This window comes from Malania oleifera, chromosome 8 (genome assembly GCF_029873635.1).
Source record: "Malania oleifera isolate guangnan ecotype guangnan chromosome 8, ASM2987363v1, whole genome shotgun sequence".
Taxonomy (NCBI): Eukaryota; Viridiplantae; Streptophyta; class Magnoliopsida; order Santalales; family Ximeniaceae; genus Malania; species Malania oleifera.
The window spans coordinates 25,802,076-25,816,331 of NC_080424.1; the positions used below are offsets into that span (position 1 = coordinate 25,802,076).

At 38.4% G+C, this 14,256-nt stretch overlaps 1 protein-coding gene across 1 annotated transcript in view; it reads right to left on the reverse strand.

Annotated features, from left to right (window-relative positions):
* Positions 1–14,256, reverse strand: part of LOC131162011 (uncharacterized) — a 76,300-nt gene that overhangs the window by 39,056 nt on the left and 22,988 nt on the right. The window contains exons 6-7 of the mRNA XM_058118106.1: positions 12,313–12,362; positions 10,987–11,069 (exon numbers count right to left, since the gene is read on the reverse strand). Of these exons, the coding sequence (XP_057974089.1) occupies positions 10,987–11,069; positions 12,313–12,362 (133 nt within the window). The remainder of the gene's footprint in view (positions 1–10,986; positions 11,070–12,312; positions 12,363–14,256) is intronic.

A 14,256-nucleotide genomic window follows, 5' to 3' on the forward strand; every position in this document is an offset into this window, starting at 1 on the left:
GAGTCTCCGAAGAACATCTAAACCTCAAATTAGTATCCCACCCATTCTCATATAATACATACTTACTTTTAACAGCCAAATGCTCTAGTGGAAACCGCCAAAGCCATTTAGCCAAAAGGGTTGTGCTTTTAGACACCAAATTTCCAATAACCAAACCATCCTCCTATTTAGACCTACCCACCACTCCCCAACTAACCAGATGATCCCTACTACCCCTACCCCCAGCCACAAAAAATCCCTCGTAATCTTCTCAATCTTATTAGCAACCCCCACCCGAATCTTAAAAAACCAAAAGAAAATATAAAGGAATACTCAAAATACAGGCCTAAATAAGAGTAATTCTACCACTAAGAGAAAAAAGAGAACCTTTCCACCCATCTAGTCTCTTAGAAACCTTCTCCACAACTGGATCCCAAAAGCTAACAGATATAGGATTAGCCCCCCACCCCAAAGGAACCCCAAGATAGGACAACAGCAAATCCAAAACATTACAACCCACCTCCACAGATAGCTCCCTAACATTCTCAACAGCCGTATTGACAGCCGCGATACCGCTCGTACCCATATTAATCATAACCCAGAAACCTTCTCAAAAACGTGAAGGAGACCCAAAATATTCTTATAGGATGGTTTGTGATCCTCTATAAAAATAAAAATAGTATCATCAAAAAACTAAAGGTGTGAAACCTTGACACTCTCTCTCCCCACTTCCAAGCCTTTCACTAAACCTCCATCCACTGCCCTATCCACCATCCTACTCAAAAAATCAGCCACTAAAACAAACAAAAATGGATAAGAGGGTCTCCTTGCCTAAAGACTCAACACTTACTAACACCAAGTAGCTCACATTAATCAAATAGCCTCTAATCCAACATCGCCATCTCTTCCCCAAACCCCTTCCTCACAAAGATCTTATCCAAGAGCTCCCAGTTCACTCTATCATATGCTTTCTCAAAATCCAATTTAAAGATGATACCCTTCTTCTTCCTTATCTAGAAATCCTCCACAACCTCATTAGCAGATACCCTTCTTCTTCCTACTTTGAATATCCTCCACAACCTCATTAGCAATCAAAATGGCATTCACAATTTGCCTACCCCCCACAAAAGCACTCTAAGCCTTAGAAATAGTCCTATTAAGCACCGTAATCAGCCTATTAGCTAACACCTTTGTGATGATTTTACGAACACTGGAAAGCAAGATGATAGGTCTATAGTTGATATCTGGATAGATTTATTCTTCTTCCGCATGAGTCATGAAAGTGGAATTAATACTCTTGCTTAAAATCCCATTCCCATAAAATTCATTAAAGACCTTAAGCAAATCATCCTTAACCACCTTCCAACAATCTTGGAAGAAAGCCATATTAAAATCATCCAGTCCTAGAGCTTTATCCCTCTCCATCCCAAAAATTGTGGCCCTTACTTCCTCTTCCTTAAAAGGACTTTCCAACCAACCTACCTCCTCATCAGATAAAGGGTCCTAATCTAATCTTTCAATCATAGGTCTGCTAACATCCTCCTCACAATACGAATTAGAAAAAACTCAATGATTATAGCAGCAATTTGACTATGATCAATTATAATAACCCCCCTATCCGCTACCAACTCCCTGATCAAAATTCTTCCTCATTTTCCCTACCACTATCCTATGAAAAAATCTAGAATTACAATCACCATCTATGATCCATTTAAACTTCATCTTCTGCCTCCAACTTCTCATCTCCTTAAAAACCACCTCTTCCAACTCATTCTTCAACGAAACCCTTCTTATATCTTCCTCCCCCGATAGAGTATTATCTTCTTCCTTCCTATCTAATTCAACCAACTCTCCTAAGATACTCGTCTTTCTAAACCTTAAGTCTCAAAACACCTCCCTATTCCAATTTTTCAACTTCTCTTTTAACCTTTTAAGTTTTTTCATGAATCTAAAGCCTTCTCAACCCCTCTACACATCCTCATTCCATGAATTCCTGACTAGGGGCTGAAAAAATCATGATCCATCCACATATTTTCAAACCAAAAAGGAGCAGGTTCCCCAAGCAACCTTTCTTGATTCCAACAAGATGGGCAAGTGGTCAAAAGTGGTCCTAAGTAAAATAGATTGAGAGAGATTAGGGAACTTGTCCTTCCACTCTGTATAGAAAAGGAATCTATCAAGACTACTCGCCACCGCTTTAGCCTCACCCACCGACCATGTAAATTTAGCATTATCAAAAGCCAAGAGGAAGGTCTCTCAAACCACACTCCTTAATAAAAGAATCAAAACTCACAGTAGCATTAACTCTCATCATCTGCTAGCTTCTCTAGGGGGAAACCTCACCGCATTAAAATCACCTCCCACAATACATTTAGGAGCACAAAATCCATACACATAATCAAGTTCATTACAAAAAGCGCTCCTAAGGATTGGTCTAGAAGGACCATACACTAATGAAACCCACCAATGACTTGACCTCTCACATTGACTAAAATAGTAAGAGAGAATAAACCTGCTAAAGTATCCACTTTAACAATAGAGTGAGTATCCCACATTACCAAAATACCACCCGCTGATCCTTGAGAAGGTATGAAGGCCCAACCTTATTGCGACCTTCCCAAATCTCTCTAAACCCCCCCCCCCCCCCCCCCCCCCAAAAAAAAAAATCACCATTCTCAAGTTTGGTCTCCTAAATCAAAACCATATCAATTAGTACCTCTTTTATTAACGCCTTTTTTTCTATAATCTCCTAGCCCTTTAACATTCCAACTAACAATTTTCATAATTTCACTCGTTTAACCCCCCCCCCCCCCCCCCTTTTTTCCCTAACTACCTTCCTCCCCCATAGTTAATAGAAGAAACCCCTTAAGTTCTTTCTGAATCTTTTTTTTCTCCCCCGCTTATAAGTTTTGAGACTCACTAGCAATTTCACCTCGATCCTATAGGACTAATTAACTTCAAACCCAGGTCCTAAAGGAGTTTATTTGGATGCGGAATGTCTCTCTCACCACCCCTCAGGCCAATACCAGAAGCACTAACCCCAGAAGAACCCTCCCTATGGCATAAAATGTCAGAAGCAATAATGGATTGAACAGGGAGGGGAAGAATACCTTTTCCAAATTTGGACGAGCTAAGATCAGCCATAGAAAAAAAGTTGCCTCTTCATTGTTACCCCCACTTTTAACCGAAGAATATCAACAAAGTCTACAATATCAAAATTAGGCTAAAGGACCGGGGACAAATACCCCTTATCTATAAATTCTTTCATCTAATTTAAATTGTGTTCAATATCATCAGTTCCCCTTGTGCAATTTCGAAGTACAATTGAATATATTCTTCCCCGTACAGTTGTGCGCTCTATGTGAGTTCATCACCCTGTCCTAAAACTTGCACTCCCTCCCCTTCAAAACTTTCCCCTATTAATTGAGCCAAGGCTTCCTCTTCATACAAGAACAAAGTAGCTCTCAATTGATCCACCAACAATTCCTTCTCAGATTCACAAAAGTTGCTTAAGCCATTTTTCATATCGAATACCTCCTCTACCGCCCCACTCTCAGGAACCTCTGCCTCTCTTTCTAATTTTCCACCAGCAGAATTGAAAGATAGTTGTAGCTCGATATGTAGTGCAGTCCTCATATTCTCTCCTCCGTCCCCTTTGAGTCTTCCAAGCATTGTGTTTTCAGTACCTCTCCATTCAATTTTCCTTGAGAGCTTTGCTAGCCCACCCTTTCTAACTCCCCCACGACTCCACTCCCACCTAGCTTACTCATCTAATCGCTAGGTTCTAATACCATGTTATTTTTACCCTTCTCAACCAATCTAAAAACAAGCCTTCTCAGCTCATTATTGAAAAGCCCACATTTACAGTCCTCTCTACCATTATTAAGGGAGAAATTACTCCCGAATTGCCCAATTCTTCTCCCCTTTATCAAATGCTCTTTAACCACTTCGGAGAATGATCTGTTATCTAATAGCCTCTGAAACACATTATGTTTCTCCAAAGTATGCTCCCGAAGAACTATGTTCTTGGAGTCACAATCTGCACATCTCATAAATCGGTATCCCTTATAGTCAATAAACAACTTCATCAAGGCTTCTAAAAATTTGTGTCGTCCCTCACTCTGCTTTCCTTCTAGGAGTGCCTATCTTCGACGTCAAGGAAGCCACTTCTTAATACGAATAAACCTACCCCTATCATTACTCCTCAATTCTATAAGAATCCTATCTCCCTCTCTACGGAAATGAGCATCCCCCGCTCGGCCATTAGCTGCTTCTAATGGACCCAAACACATCACCGCTAGGGATCTTTTCCCTTTTTAGTAAGATATAAACAAAGAATCTCCCTGCAAATTCAGACAACTTGTAAGTTGAACAGTCCAAATGGCTGGCATTGAAAATTTTTCTCTCAATCTTCACACTAGTGTGTCCAACTATCTCCTTCCCTACCCCCACACAGTCGTGCAGCCAGAAATACAGACACTATTCCACTAGGCAAAAAAGCACAAACACCCCGCAAATTACCAAAGCAGCACATATGGCAAATAACCGAAAAAACCCAACCAACCCAAGGCAAGAAGTCCAAGAGCCTCCAAAAGTGAATGTAGGAAGCTTGCAAAGCCTTGCTAATGATTAGCAAGAAAACTGATGGGGTTGCACGGCCAAATTTGACACCGAAGAAATCCAAGTAAACACTATCAAAGGCAAGACCAATGTTGAACATGACAACCCTACTGGAAACAACCAAAATTAGTCGTTGAAGGGGAGACCAACAAAGAATCAATATAAACAATTCTAGTTTGTGATACTCTCGGTGAAGCAAGAATTGCTGAGACAGGATCGCTGAAGTCACTGAAAATTCATTACTCCAATTTAATTCTAACAACCAAGTACTTGCCGCAATGATACACTACGATTCAGAAGAGAAATAACTCTAGAGAGGGTTGAGTAAAGAAAACAAAGTAGGGTACAAAGAGCGACCCTTTTGATTTACGAAAATGGAGCTTCAAGTCGCTAGCTTTTGAACAATCACGATACATAAGGGTTGCAACCTTAGAGAAATTTAGGGATGGGGTTACGAGTCACGACCACCACAAAGTCCTCTTCGAATGCTTCTAGGTTTCGATCTACTCCCAGCGATAGAGGAGAGCGATCACAGAAGGCTGACTGCAACAGAGGAGGATGATCGCAAAGGCTATGGTTCGAAGCAGAGACAATGAGGGTGGAAGGACAAATGAAGTGGAAGAAAATATCGGCTTTGCTGTGTAAAGGAGGGCTAGGAGAGGTTAAAGGAGGGAGGAGCCACCCTCGGGAACTCGAAGGCCAAAGATAAGGCACCTAGAGGAGAACATTAAGTCCTATGAATGCTAAAATTGATTCTTTTCCTCCATAGAAGATGAATGATAATAGGGAAATATTAGTTATGACTTCACTTCTTGGGTAAGGTTAGGCAAGGCATCCTCCAATTCTGTAGAAAAAAAGAATCTGCCAATCCTAGTAGCTACTGACCTTGCCAGCAGCAAACCAAGTGAACCGAGCATTAGCAAGAGGAATATCCCCGAGATCACCCAATCCCTGATAAAAGATTCAAAATCCCTCATGCTAGAAGTTATCCTAGAACGCTAGAACCTCCTAATTTCGATATTGGACTTAACAACATTAAAGTCACATACAAGGGCTCCAATTAGAAGAACACAAACTATAAACAACAAGAAGATTGCCAATAAAAACCCCCTCAATCGAGGACAACTGGGACCATAAACCAAGATAAGCGACCACTATCCCTTACACTTGTTGCATGTTTGTTACATGAATGGAATGGAGTTTGACAAAATGGATTTAAATTTTCATTCCATTCCATTTCACAAGCCAAATGTGACATTGATGTATAAAAAAAAATTATACAGCAACAAAACAAAGTAGAACATCCAACTCGCAAGCAAACCTAGTTTCCAAATGGTCAATATACCACTCGAGGAACCAAAAGATGCTAGCAACATCCAATCCTTGAACCTAGAATCCCAAAGGCTTCTAACAAGAAATCCATCAACCTGCTTTAACTTAGACTCTAGCAACAAGACAATACTAGGAGGAGCTTCACTTTTTTTTTTTTGGAAAAATAAAAGAAGATATATTAATAAAGGGAATGTACAATCATAATGAGGATCCTAAATCCTCAGAAAGAAAAGGAAAAAGTAAAAAACAAATCAAAAGTAAAAATTGCTACAATCAGCCTAGAAAACCCCTCTTTAAACCCTTCCCACCATAGTTCACCAAACGCTTCAAATTAGTTAATTCCTTCTAACCCTTCACTTAGATTTGCCACGTCAAGCCAATCTTCATTTCCTCCTTACAACCCTAGAACCCTGCCTATTATGGTTCTTCTTCTGATGAGGAGAAGCATTATCCTCTAGAATATTAGTAGAGTTTTAGAAACCCCCCTTTCGGCTTCCATGTCCTGCTCTTTATTGATATCAAAGCATCACTCCTCATTACCATGGGTATTGTTCAAAAAGGAGCGCAACTTTGAACCAATCAAAAACCCATGTATCTTGTTCGAAGATGAGCGGAACTCATCCTACTTCTACTCTTAAGAAAGATGCTAATATCCCAAATCCTTGTACGTCTTTAGCAAAAGGGCTTCATCAAGATTGGGCATCTGTAAAGGCTTTTGACACTACTCATTCATTTGGCCCATCTGCGCATTACCCTGTTTATTTTCTTTGTCACTAACCAAGCCCAACATAGAGTCATAAGACTACTCTTGGGCCTCCTTAACCAACAAGCCCCGTAAAGATTTTAATAGGCTCTAGCCTAAATCAATATTGATCTACAAAGACCCAAGCCCAACCCACTCGATCTGCACTATCCAGTCATCCATGTAGGGAACCCTAGTCGCCTCTAATCTCAACTGCTCAGCCAAAACCTTTGCTCCTAGCGTCGTCGATTGCTCATGCATAACAGACCAAAGGTATTCTTCATGCATTACCTCCACATGGAATGCAAACCACCTTATGCACACTCTTCGGAATCGAATGCCCTCCTACAGCACCTACGCTTCCTGAAACTACCTGACTCCAAGATCTATTCTCACAGATCTTCTTACTCTCTGCTTTTTTAAAGCCTAACCTAAAAGAATTCATCAAAGCAACAAATTCATCCCCAAATCGAGACCAACCATCACCTTTTGTTCCTTCAAGAATACCTTTTACCGCTTCATCCACACCCTAATTCCAAAAAATTACATGCCCTGGTCACATGAATCCCCATCCAATAATCAACATAACCTACCCTTAAGCTTTGAAAGCCTTTGTTGAACCTAATAGCAATAGATAAGAACTCCTATGAAAACCATGTTATTGCAACTAAAGAAAGTCGTACCCACCAATTGCATTCATGATTCTTCTCAAGAACAAACATGGCTCCAATCTTCCCTACTAAATCCAATCTTAGATCGAAGGACTTTCCTTCGATCTAAACAGAGTGAATCCCTGCCATCAAGAATGAATGACACCATGGTAACAAGCGGAAGTGAGCTGACAATGGAGAAAACATTGCGCAAGAAAGTGAATATTGCACGAGAGGGAGAAGGAATTGCATAAATTGGTCTCCACAATCAATTATGGAGGTAGGAAGGGCAAGAGAGGTAAAGCTAGTAAGGTGTCTAGATGAAGCTGCTGAATTGGAATGTAAAGTGTTGGGGTGTTTGAGGAAACGTTGAAGATCAAGGAGATGAATTACCCCTCTTCTTTTTCCACTCATAGGTTTTTGGGGACAGAACAACCTTCAAAGGATGACCTATAGGGTTAATTAACTTACACCCCATTTTATTCAGCAACCCCTGAATCCTTTGCATCCCATAGCGGATCGAAGGTCATGATCCTCCTTGACGACCTAACTCTCTTGAGCATAACGAATAATCCTTCTCAATGAAGAAATCAACAGGAACAGGAGCAAAGGTATTCTAACTGTCAAGGGATTTGTGCCTAGGAATAGGAGTAGAATAGTTAATTGATGAAAAAGGAAAGGAAAAACAAGAATCAAAATTTTCTAGAAGGATACTAGAACCCAAAGTCACTCTAGCTGAAGGCCCCTCTATGGACTTAGGTATCCTTGAAATCATCTTACCACCTTTCTAGACAAAGGAGAAGTAAAAATAATTTTCGTCCCCTTAACTACTGTCTTTTTTGTTTAGAATTCATGTCTCCATTAACAGGTTCACAGGGCTCTTGATCATAGAAAATGTGTGTCATCCAACCAGAGGGAGTGCTTGCATACTCGTCTTCATCTTTGCAAATCTCTTCTAGCAACAGATGGTTTGCTTTGTCATATAACTCATCCAATACCTAATCAAGTTCGAGAAAGACATCTTCTTGTTGAGAATTATCCTCATTCACTTTGTTAAAAGAGCCATCAGCCATCTACCTTGCCTTAAACTTTTCCACAGAACTTGAAGCTTCTCTCTAACTAGAAAAAACCTTCGACCTCCCTACCTCTGTACCAAGTTCAACCAAGGGTGTCTTTGTTTCTAAATCTTCCTTCCCCTGAATTTGTCCCTTCTTTTGTAGCTTCTCCGAAGAGAGACTTTTTGGAAGTAGCAATTTCCCCCCTGACCAATGTGAGGTGTATCCCCTCTCACACTAGGTTGCATCTCCTAAAGCGAGTTTACTTGCCTCTTTTCTTCACTATCAAGCCTAGATGGAATCAGTTATATCGACACTTTTTAATATTTTTAGGCCCAAAGTGTGCATCCATTTTACCAGCCCAATTCCAGAACTTAAAAAATTTTCTACCCCGGGGGCATTAAGACTAGGCCTAAGGCTTTGAATCCGAAACAAGATGCTCTAGATCCTTTAAGATTCACATTCGAGTTAACCATTCCAAAAGCATTGTGGAGTCCCATCACTCTTTTGTGGAAATTACAAACAGCCAAAAGATTTCCGAATTGATACCTAGATGGATCTCTGCAATTTCGAACCTTAGCTTCCCTGAAGCACATCAATACATGATTGATCTGAATATTATTGAATCACACTATTGATCCAAATATTACTGAATCACACTGGTTCCACTTCCACCCCAAATATCATACCTGACATTTCTAGACCACAATTTCCACACCACCAAACAAAACATTCAATCCTCAGTCGGTTTCCTTAAGACTTGATATTTTCTTCAAGATGAGCAAAAAATTCCACCACCCTAAGGCTTCCACAAGGGAATGGATTGGCTCCATCCATTTCCTCAAAATTTTTTAGCATAAGCATGGTCCTACTGATTTTTAAGCATTTTGGAGTGAGAAACCTCCATCCACCCTCAAGGCCTCAAGAGTACACCCCCAGAACTGCTGTCTAGTTTGTATGGTCTAGACCAAAATGAGGTTGTTTGGCACAGGACCCATTAACTCACCTTCACTTAGCACTAGAAAGGATAGATGCTTTATGGTGAATCAAGAGATGCGTAGAGAGCCCTTGTCTAGCATATCAAAGACATATATTTTTCTCTCAACACCAAAAGGATGGTGAAACCCCATCTGAACGATGCACAAGAGAATTTTCTGCAAATTCACAGGAAAATCCATTACGAACTGCAATGTTCTAGTTTGAACCTTCTGACAAGTTGCCTCAATTATTATTCATTTTTTCCTTTACATTAGAGTGGAAAGATCCAAGAATCCATGCTGATCGGAGCAAACTAGGATGCAATTGGAGCTAGATAGACATCACGCACTAGTGCTTGGCATTGAACTCACCAAAGAGAAATTGGTATGTGGGGGTTATGGGCTTGCAGGATCAGGCTGATCGACGGGCTTTAAGCTGGCCAATGGCATTGGTTTTTCAAGAACTCAGACCAGGGATGAGTAATCTAAGTGGGAGCAGCAAGTATAGTTTTTTAGAAGGGGTTCCATAGACACCCCAACAGCTGACACAAGAATCACTGTTTAGGCTTAAGATTTGGTTATGCTGAAGGGAAATCATATGAAAGTGGATGGTGGTCTGGCAGTGGCATGGTAGTGACCATCTTTAGGGACTTAGGATTTACAATAGATGCTGATATCATGATAGAAAATAAAGATCGAAAAGATGATTAGGTCTCCTACTTATCTATAAAACATCTAATACGCATGAGAGTCAATAGCCCTCGACACATGGTAACACTTCAATCAAATAAATTATAAACCAGATGTAAATTACATGTGTCTATGTGAAACAAGCAGAATACATTTTATTTATTAGAAGGTTAAAAAAGTAAAAGTAACTTGACTTCGAAATATCAAAACCTCAATAAATTCTTCATATCCAAACACACCTAGCTTCTAAATAAGCAATTCCTGAGGAAAATCAAACAAATGACGACTGTATGAAATTTTCAAACTCTATGGAAGGCATTTTTTCACTAATAAAATGGTGAATTTTTATTTTGAAATTGTTGGAATTGACCGGAATCAATTGGATCTATATGTTCACATGCAAATCAGTAACCTGAAGTTGGCCATACAAATGAAACCGGAAAAGGACTAGCATTATAAGTCAATAAATTTTTAACGAAGTAAGCTTTCAGTCCAGAAAATTTCTCCTAGAAATTAGAATCCAAAAATAAAAAACACTATTGGATTAGTGCTTCGAGTATTAAGAACCACTAGACAGATTAACCATTTTGTTTAACATATTGTACCTTCTAAGCTGACTCAACTGAGTCACAGCAATAGCAAAGAAATACATCAGGCATATGCTGTAGGATTTTAAATGAATGCCACTTTCATCCATGATCAACCAAAGAACACATTGAGTCATTGAGATGTAAAAACACAAATTGTGCAGAAATTAATGTGATAATGAATTTGAAAACAAACATTAGGAATATGTAAATAATGTCTATGGATGGAAGAATACACAATTGAAGAATCCACAATTGAAATGTATTAATCATTATAGCAGATATTTTAGGAGAAAGAAAGGTCTGAAAATGAAGTGAAAACAGGAGGAAGAAAAACGTTAGCTCGTCACTTACATATTGAAACATCATTAGACAGTGGGTGGAAGAAGCAGCATCCCTGAGTTTTAAGTCCTTGATCCAACAGCAATGAGACATGTCTTCACAAAAGACATATAAAATTTAAAACTATAAATTTGTTTAACCAGAAAATATATATATATATATATATATTGCAAAAATATTTGTAAATTATTTATATGAGCCTAATGAACATGATCACCACTACAAGTAAAAATGTCTCTAGCAAGATAACAAACAATCATCGCAAGTTCTTTCATGAAAATGAGAATATCAGCTTTATCTTCATTCTCAAGCTCATTGGCATGGAAGAGGTACTGCGCAAGCTTAAGCATGAATCAACAAGGCTAAAAGTACGGATTCTGTTAAACACTTGAAATTTTGTGAAAACAAAACATTTAGATAAAAATCTTTAAACGTGGCAATTAGTAACAAGCAAAGCATTGTAGGTAAACAAAATTACAGAGTTCGATGTCAGTCGAGCTTGTTATGTCTTATAATGTGATAGTTTTTTTATATGAAAGATAGTATTGACTCAAGAGGAAAAGTAAATGCACCAAAAGACCTAAAATCCATCAGTTTGTTTGCCCAGTGAAAGCAAGTCCAGACATAAGATTTCCACTTATCTCACTTAACGTTGCTGAAGAAAAAACAAAAAAAGATATCTAGTTTTCTGCCCTAGGAACAACCATCAGCCAAGAGCATTGATTAAAGCAATCGGTTATGATGCCAATAATGCAAGAGCTGCCATGCATTAAAACTCTAAATGTTAAATGTTGTGCAGCAAAAATAGGACACCAGAGGTGTGCATTCCAAAATGATAATAAACTACAGAATAATAAAAGTAATTTTATTTTAAATTAATATAAAAAAAAATTGTAGTTTATGTGTTATTGATTTGAAGGGCTACATTTTCATATATCAATTAAACTCTGAGCTCAAATCCTAATAATCACCAATAAATTCCATGCATATGCATGCATCTCATGATTCATGCATGCACGCACACATTTAGACTCCATTAAAATATAAAACAAAACTATGTCCATTAATACACCCACACTGCAAGCCAAAAATATAAAGAACTTCCCAGTTCCATGATAAATAAATAATTATATGTGTGTATTTCCACCTAAATGATTTAATTTGAAACTATAAAAACTATACAACATAATAAAAGAGTTTTTGACATAAAACTTGAATCAACTTTATAAGTTCTTTGAAAAAAGACAAGAACTAACAAACTGTGACATGTATGCATGAAAAAAATCACATATAGAAGTACATTGATAAAAGAACCAAGTAAATGAATATTATTCTTACTGTGCTGATTCATTCACTAGTGCAAAAGGAGTGACACATCCAAGTGGCACCTTCAAACAAGGTAAACAATGAGTCAGACAATGAATTAAAAACAAATCTAGAAAATTATATATTGTGGGTAATGCATAAGGGAGTCTACTACATCAAATTTGAAAAACCACAAACGTAGTATACCTGTCTATCAAAACAGCACTACAGTGACCAAGTCACATAACATCACAAATTCTTCTAAAAGCCTAATTATTATTAACAATGAATTCAAAAAAGCAAAATAACAATTTGTTATAGCTTTTCCAGTTGAGTTGATCAAACAATCATTGGCCATCACAGGTCCAGAGCGAATGTAACAGACTTAAAGCTCTACAACATTGTAGCCAAATCAAACAAGAAAATTATGCACTAATATCGTGTTTCAATTGAACTGCTCCATAAGCATCCAGTTAAAATGCCAAAAGAACGTAGGAAGTATAATTACATAAGAAATAAACAAATAAATAAGAAAGTGCAGGTACCTAGAAAGCCACCAGTCCACAATTTTTTTTTCCCACCAGACAGCTAACTATTAATATTTATCTATATCCATATGTATTGTTATCTAAGAGCAAAAATTAGGAAAATTTGTTAAAACTGTCACCCATTGAATTACAGTTGCAGTAGACTTGGGAGGAGCTTCTTGAGTACACTATTCTAACTCACATCAATCACATAGAATGGAGATTTTATAAATAAAATAAAATAAAACATGTCACAGCGGCCAATGCTTATATACAAAAAGAAAGGTAGTTAAGAACAAGTCCAGCCTTACCCTGCCTTTATGCAGAGAGTCTGTTTCCTTTTACTCAAACCCGTGACCAACCGGTCATAAAAAAAGGGAATAAGAAGATCAAATTGAGCACGTATGCATTTGTGCAAAACTGCAGGTGATGCAAATTGGAGAGAGGATGATAAAAGGTTGGCTAATGTGATTTTGTCATTACTAAAGAGGACAATAATAGCACACTGAAGGGTGATACATTTAAAGATAAAAGCATGGACAGAAGGGAGGCCAAGAAAGATGGAATGAATGCAAAAGAATCGTCACTGCAGTATTTAGTAAGGCATAATGGCAATTATATGGAGTTATTCAGCAGACCCTAAAAGTCATTGGCACAAAATTTTGGTAATTTAAGAAACAATAATAATATCATGCATAAAATTAGGGAAAGGAAAAGTGCAATACATTCTTTTGTTCTAGTTTAACAAAAAAGTTTAATGTATGTTCTGAAGAAATATCTAAGGGCGTCCCGGGCAACAAGGCTCGCCACTTTGCAAGGGTAGGGGGAGGGTCCTCACAATGTACGAAGCCGTAATCCTACTTTTATGTAAAGAGGTTGCTTCCTTGAACTGGAACCCTTGACCAACCAGTCATAAAGGAGCAGCCTTACCATTGATCCAAGACAAAGTTTGTGAATCTCTCCTCCAGCATTAGAGATGCCATCAAGTCGATTAAGTGCGTGTTTGGATTGTGTCTGCTACTCTGGCAAAGGCTTGCTGTCAAGTTGATTCTGTTTTAAGTTTCTGCAAGGAGGGGAGCAGAAGAATTTTTGAGTTTCTGCCATGTCAATTTCAGGGGAAAGAGACAATTTTTGAGTTTCTGTCATGTCAATTTCGGTCAAAATAGATAGGAAACTCTTCTCCTTCGAGTGGGTTCCTACATCGCGAGCTCTTAAGTAACGGAGAAATCCGGGAACAGAGAATCTCATCGCACATTTCTAGAAAAATGAAGTTGAATGGATTCAACAACTCTCTGAATTTTCAACACAAAATGTCAAAACAATTTCGAATGTATGATTACAATCAAGAAACTGCTGTATTCCGGGGGAAGATTTTCTTTGAGGATTCCAGAGGGTAAGGAAGCCTCGGGTTTGTGGATCGTCTCCAAATTGCTGAAAGGACACTAAGGCA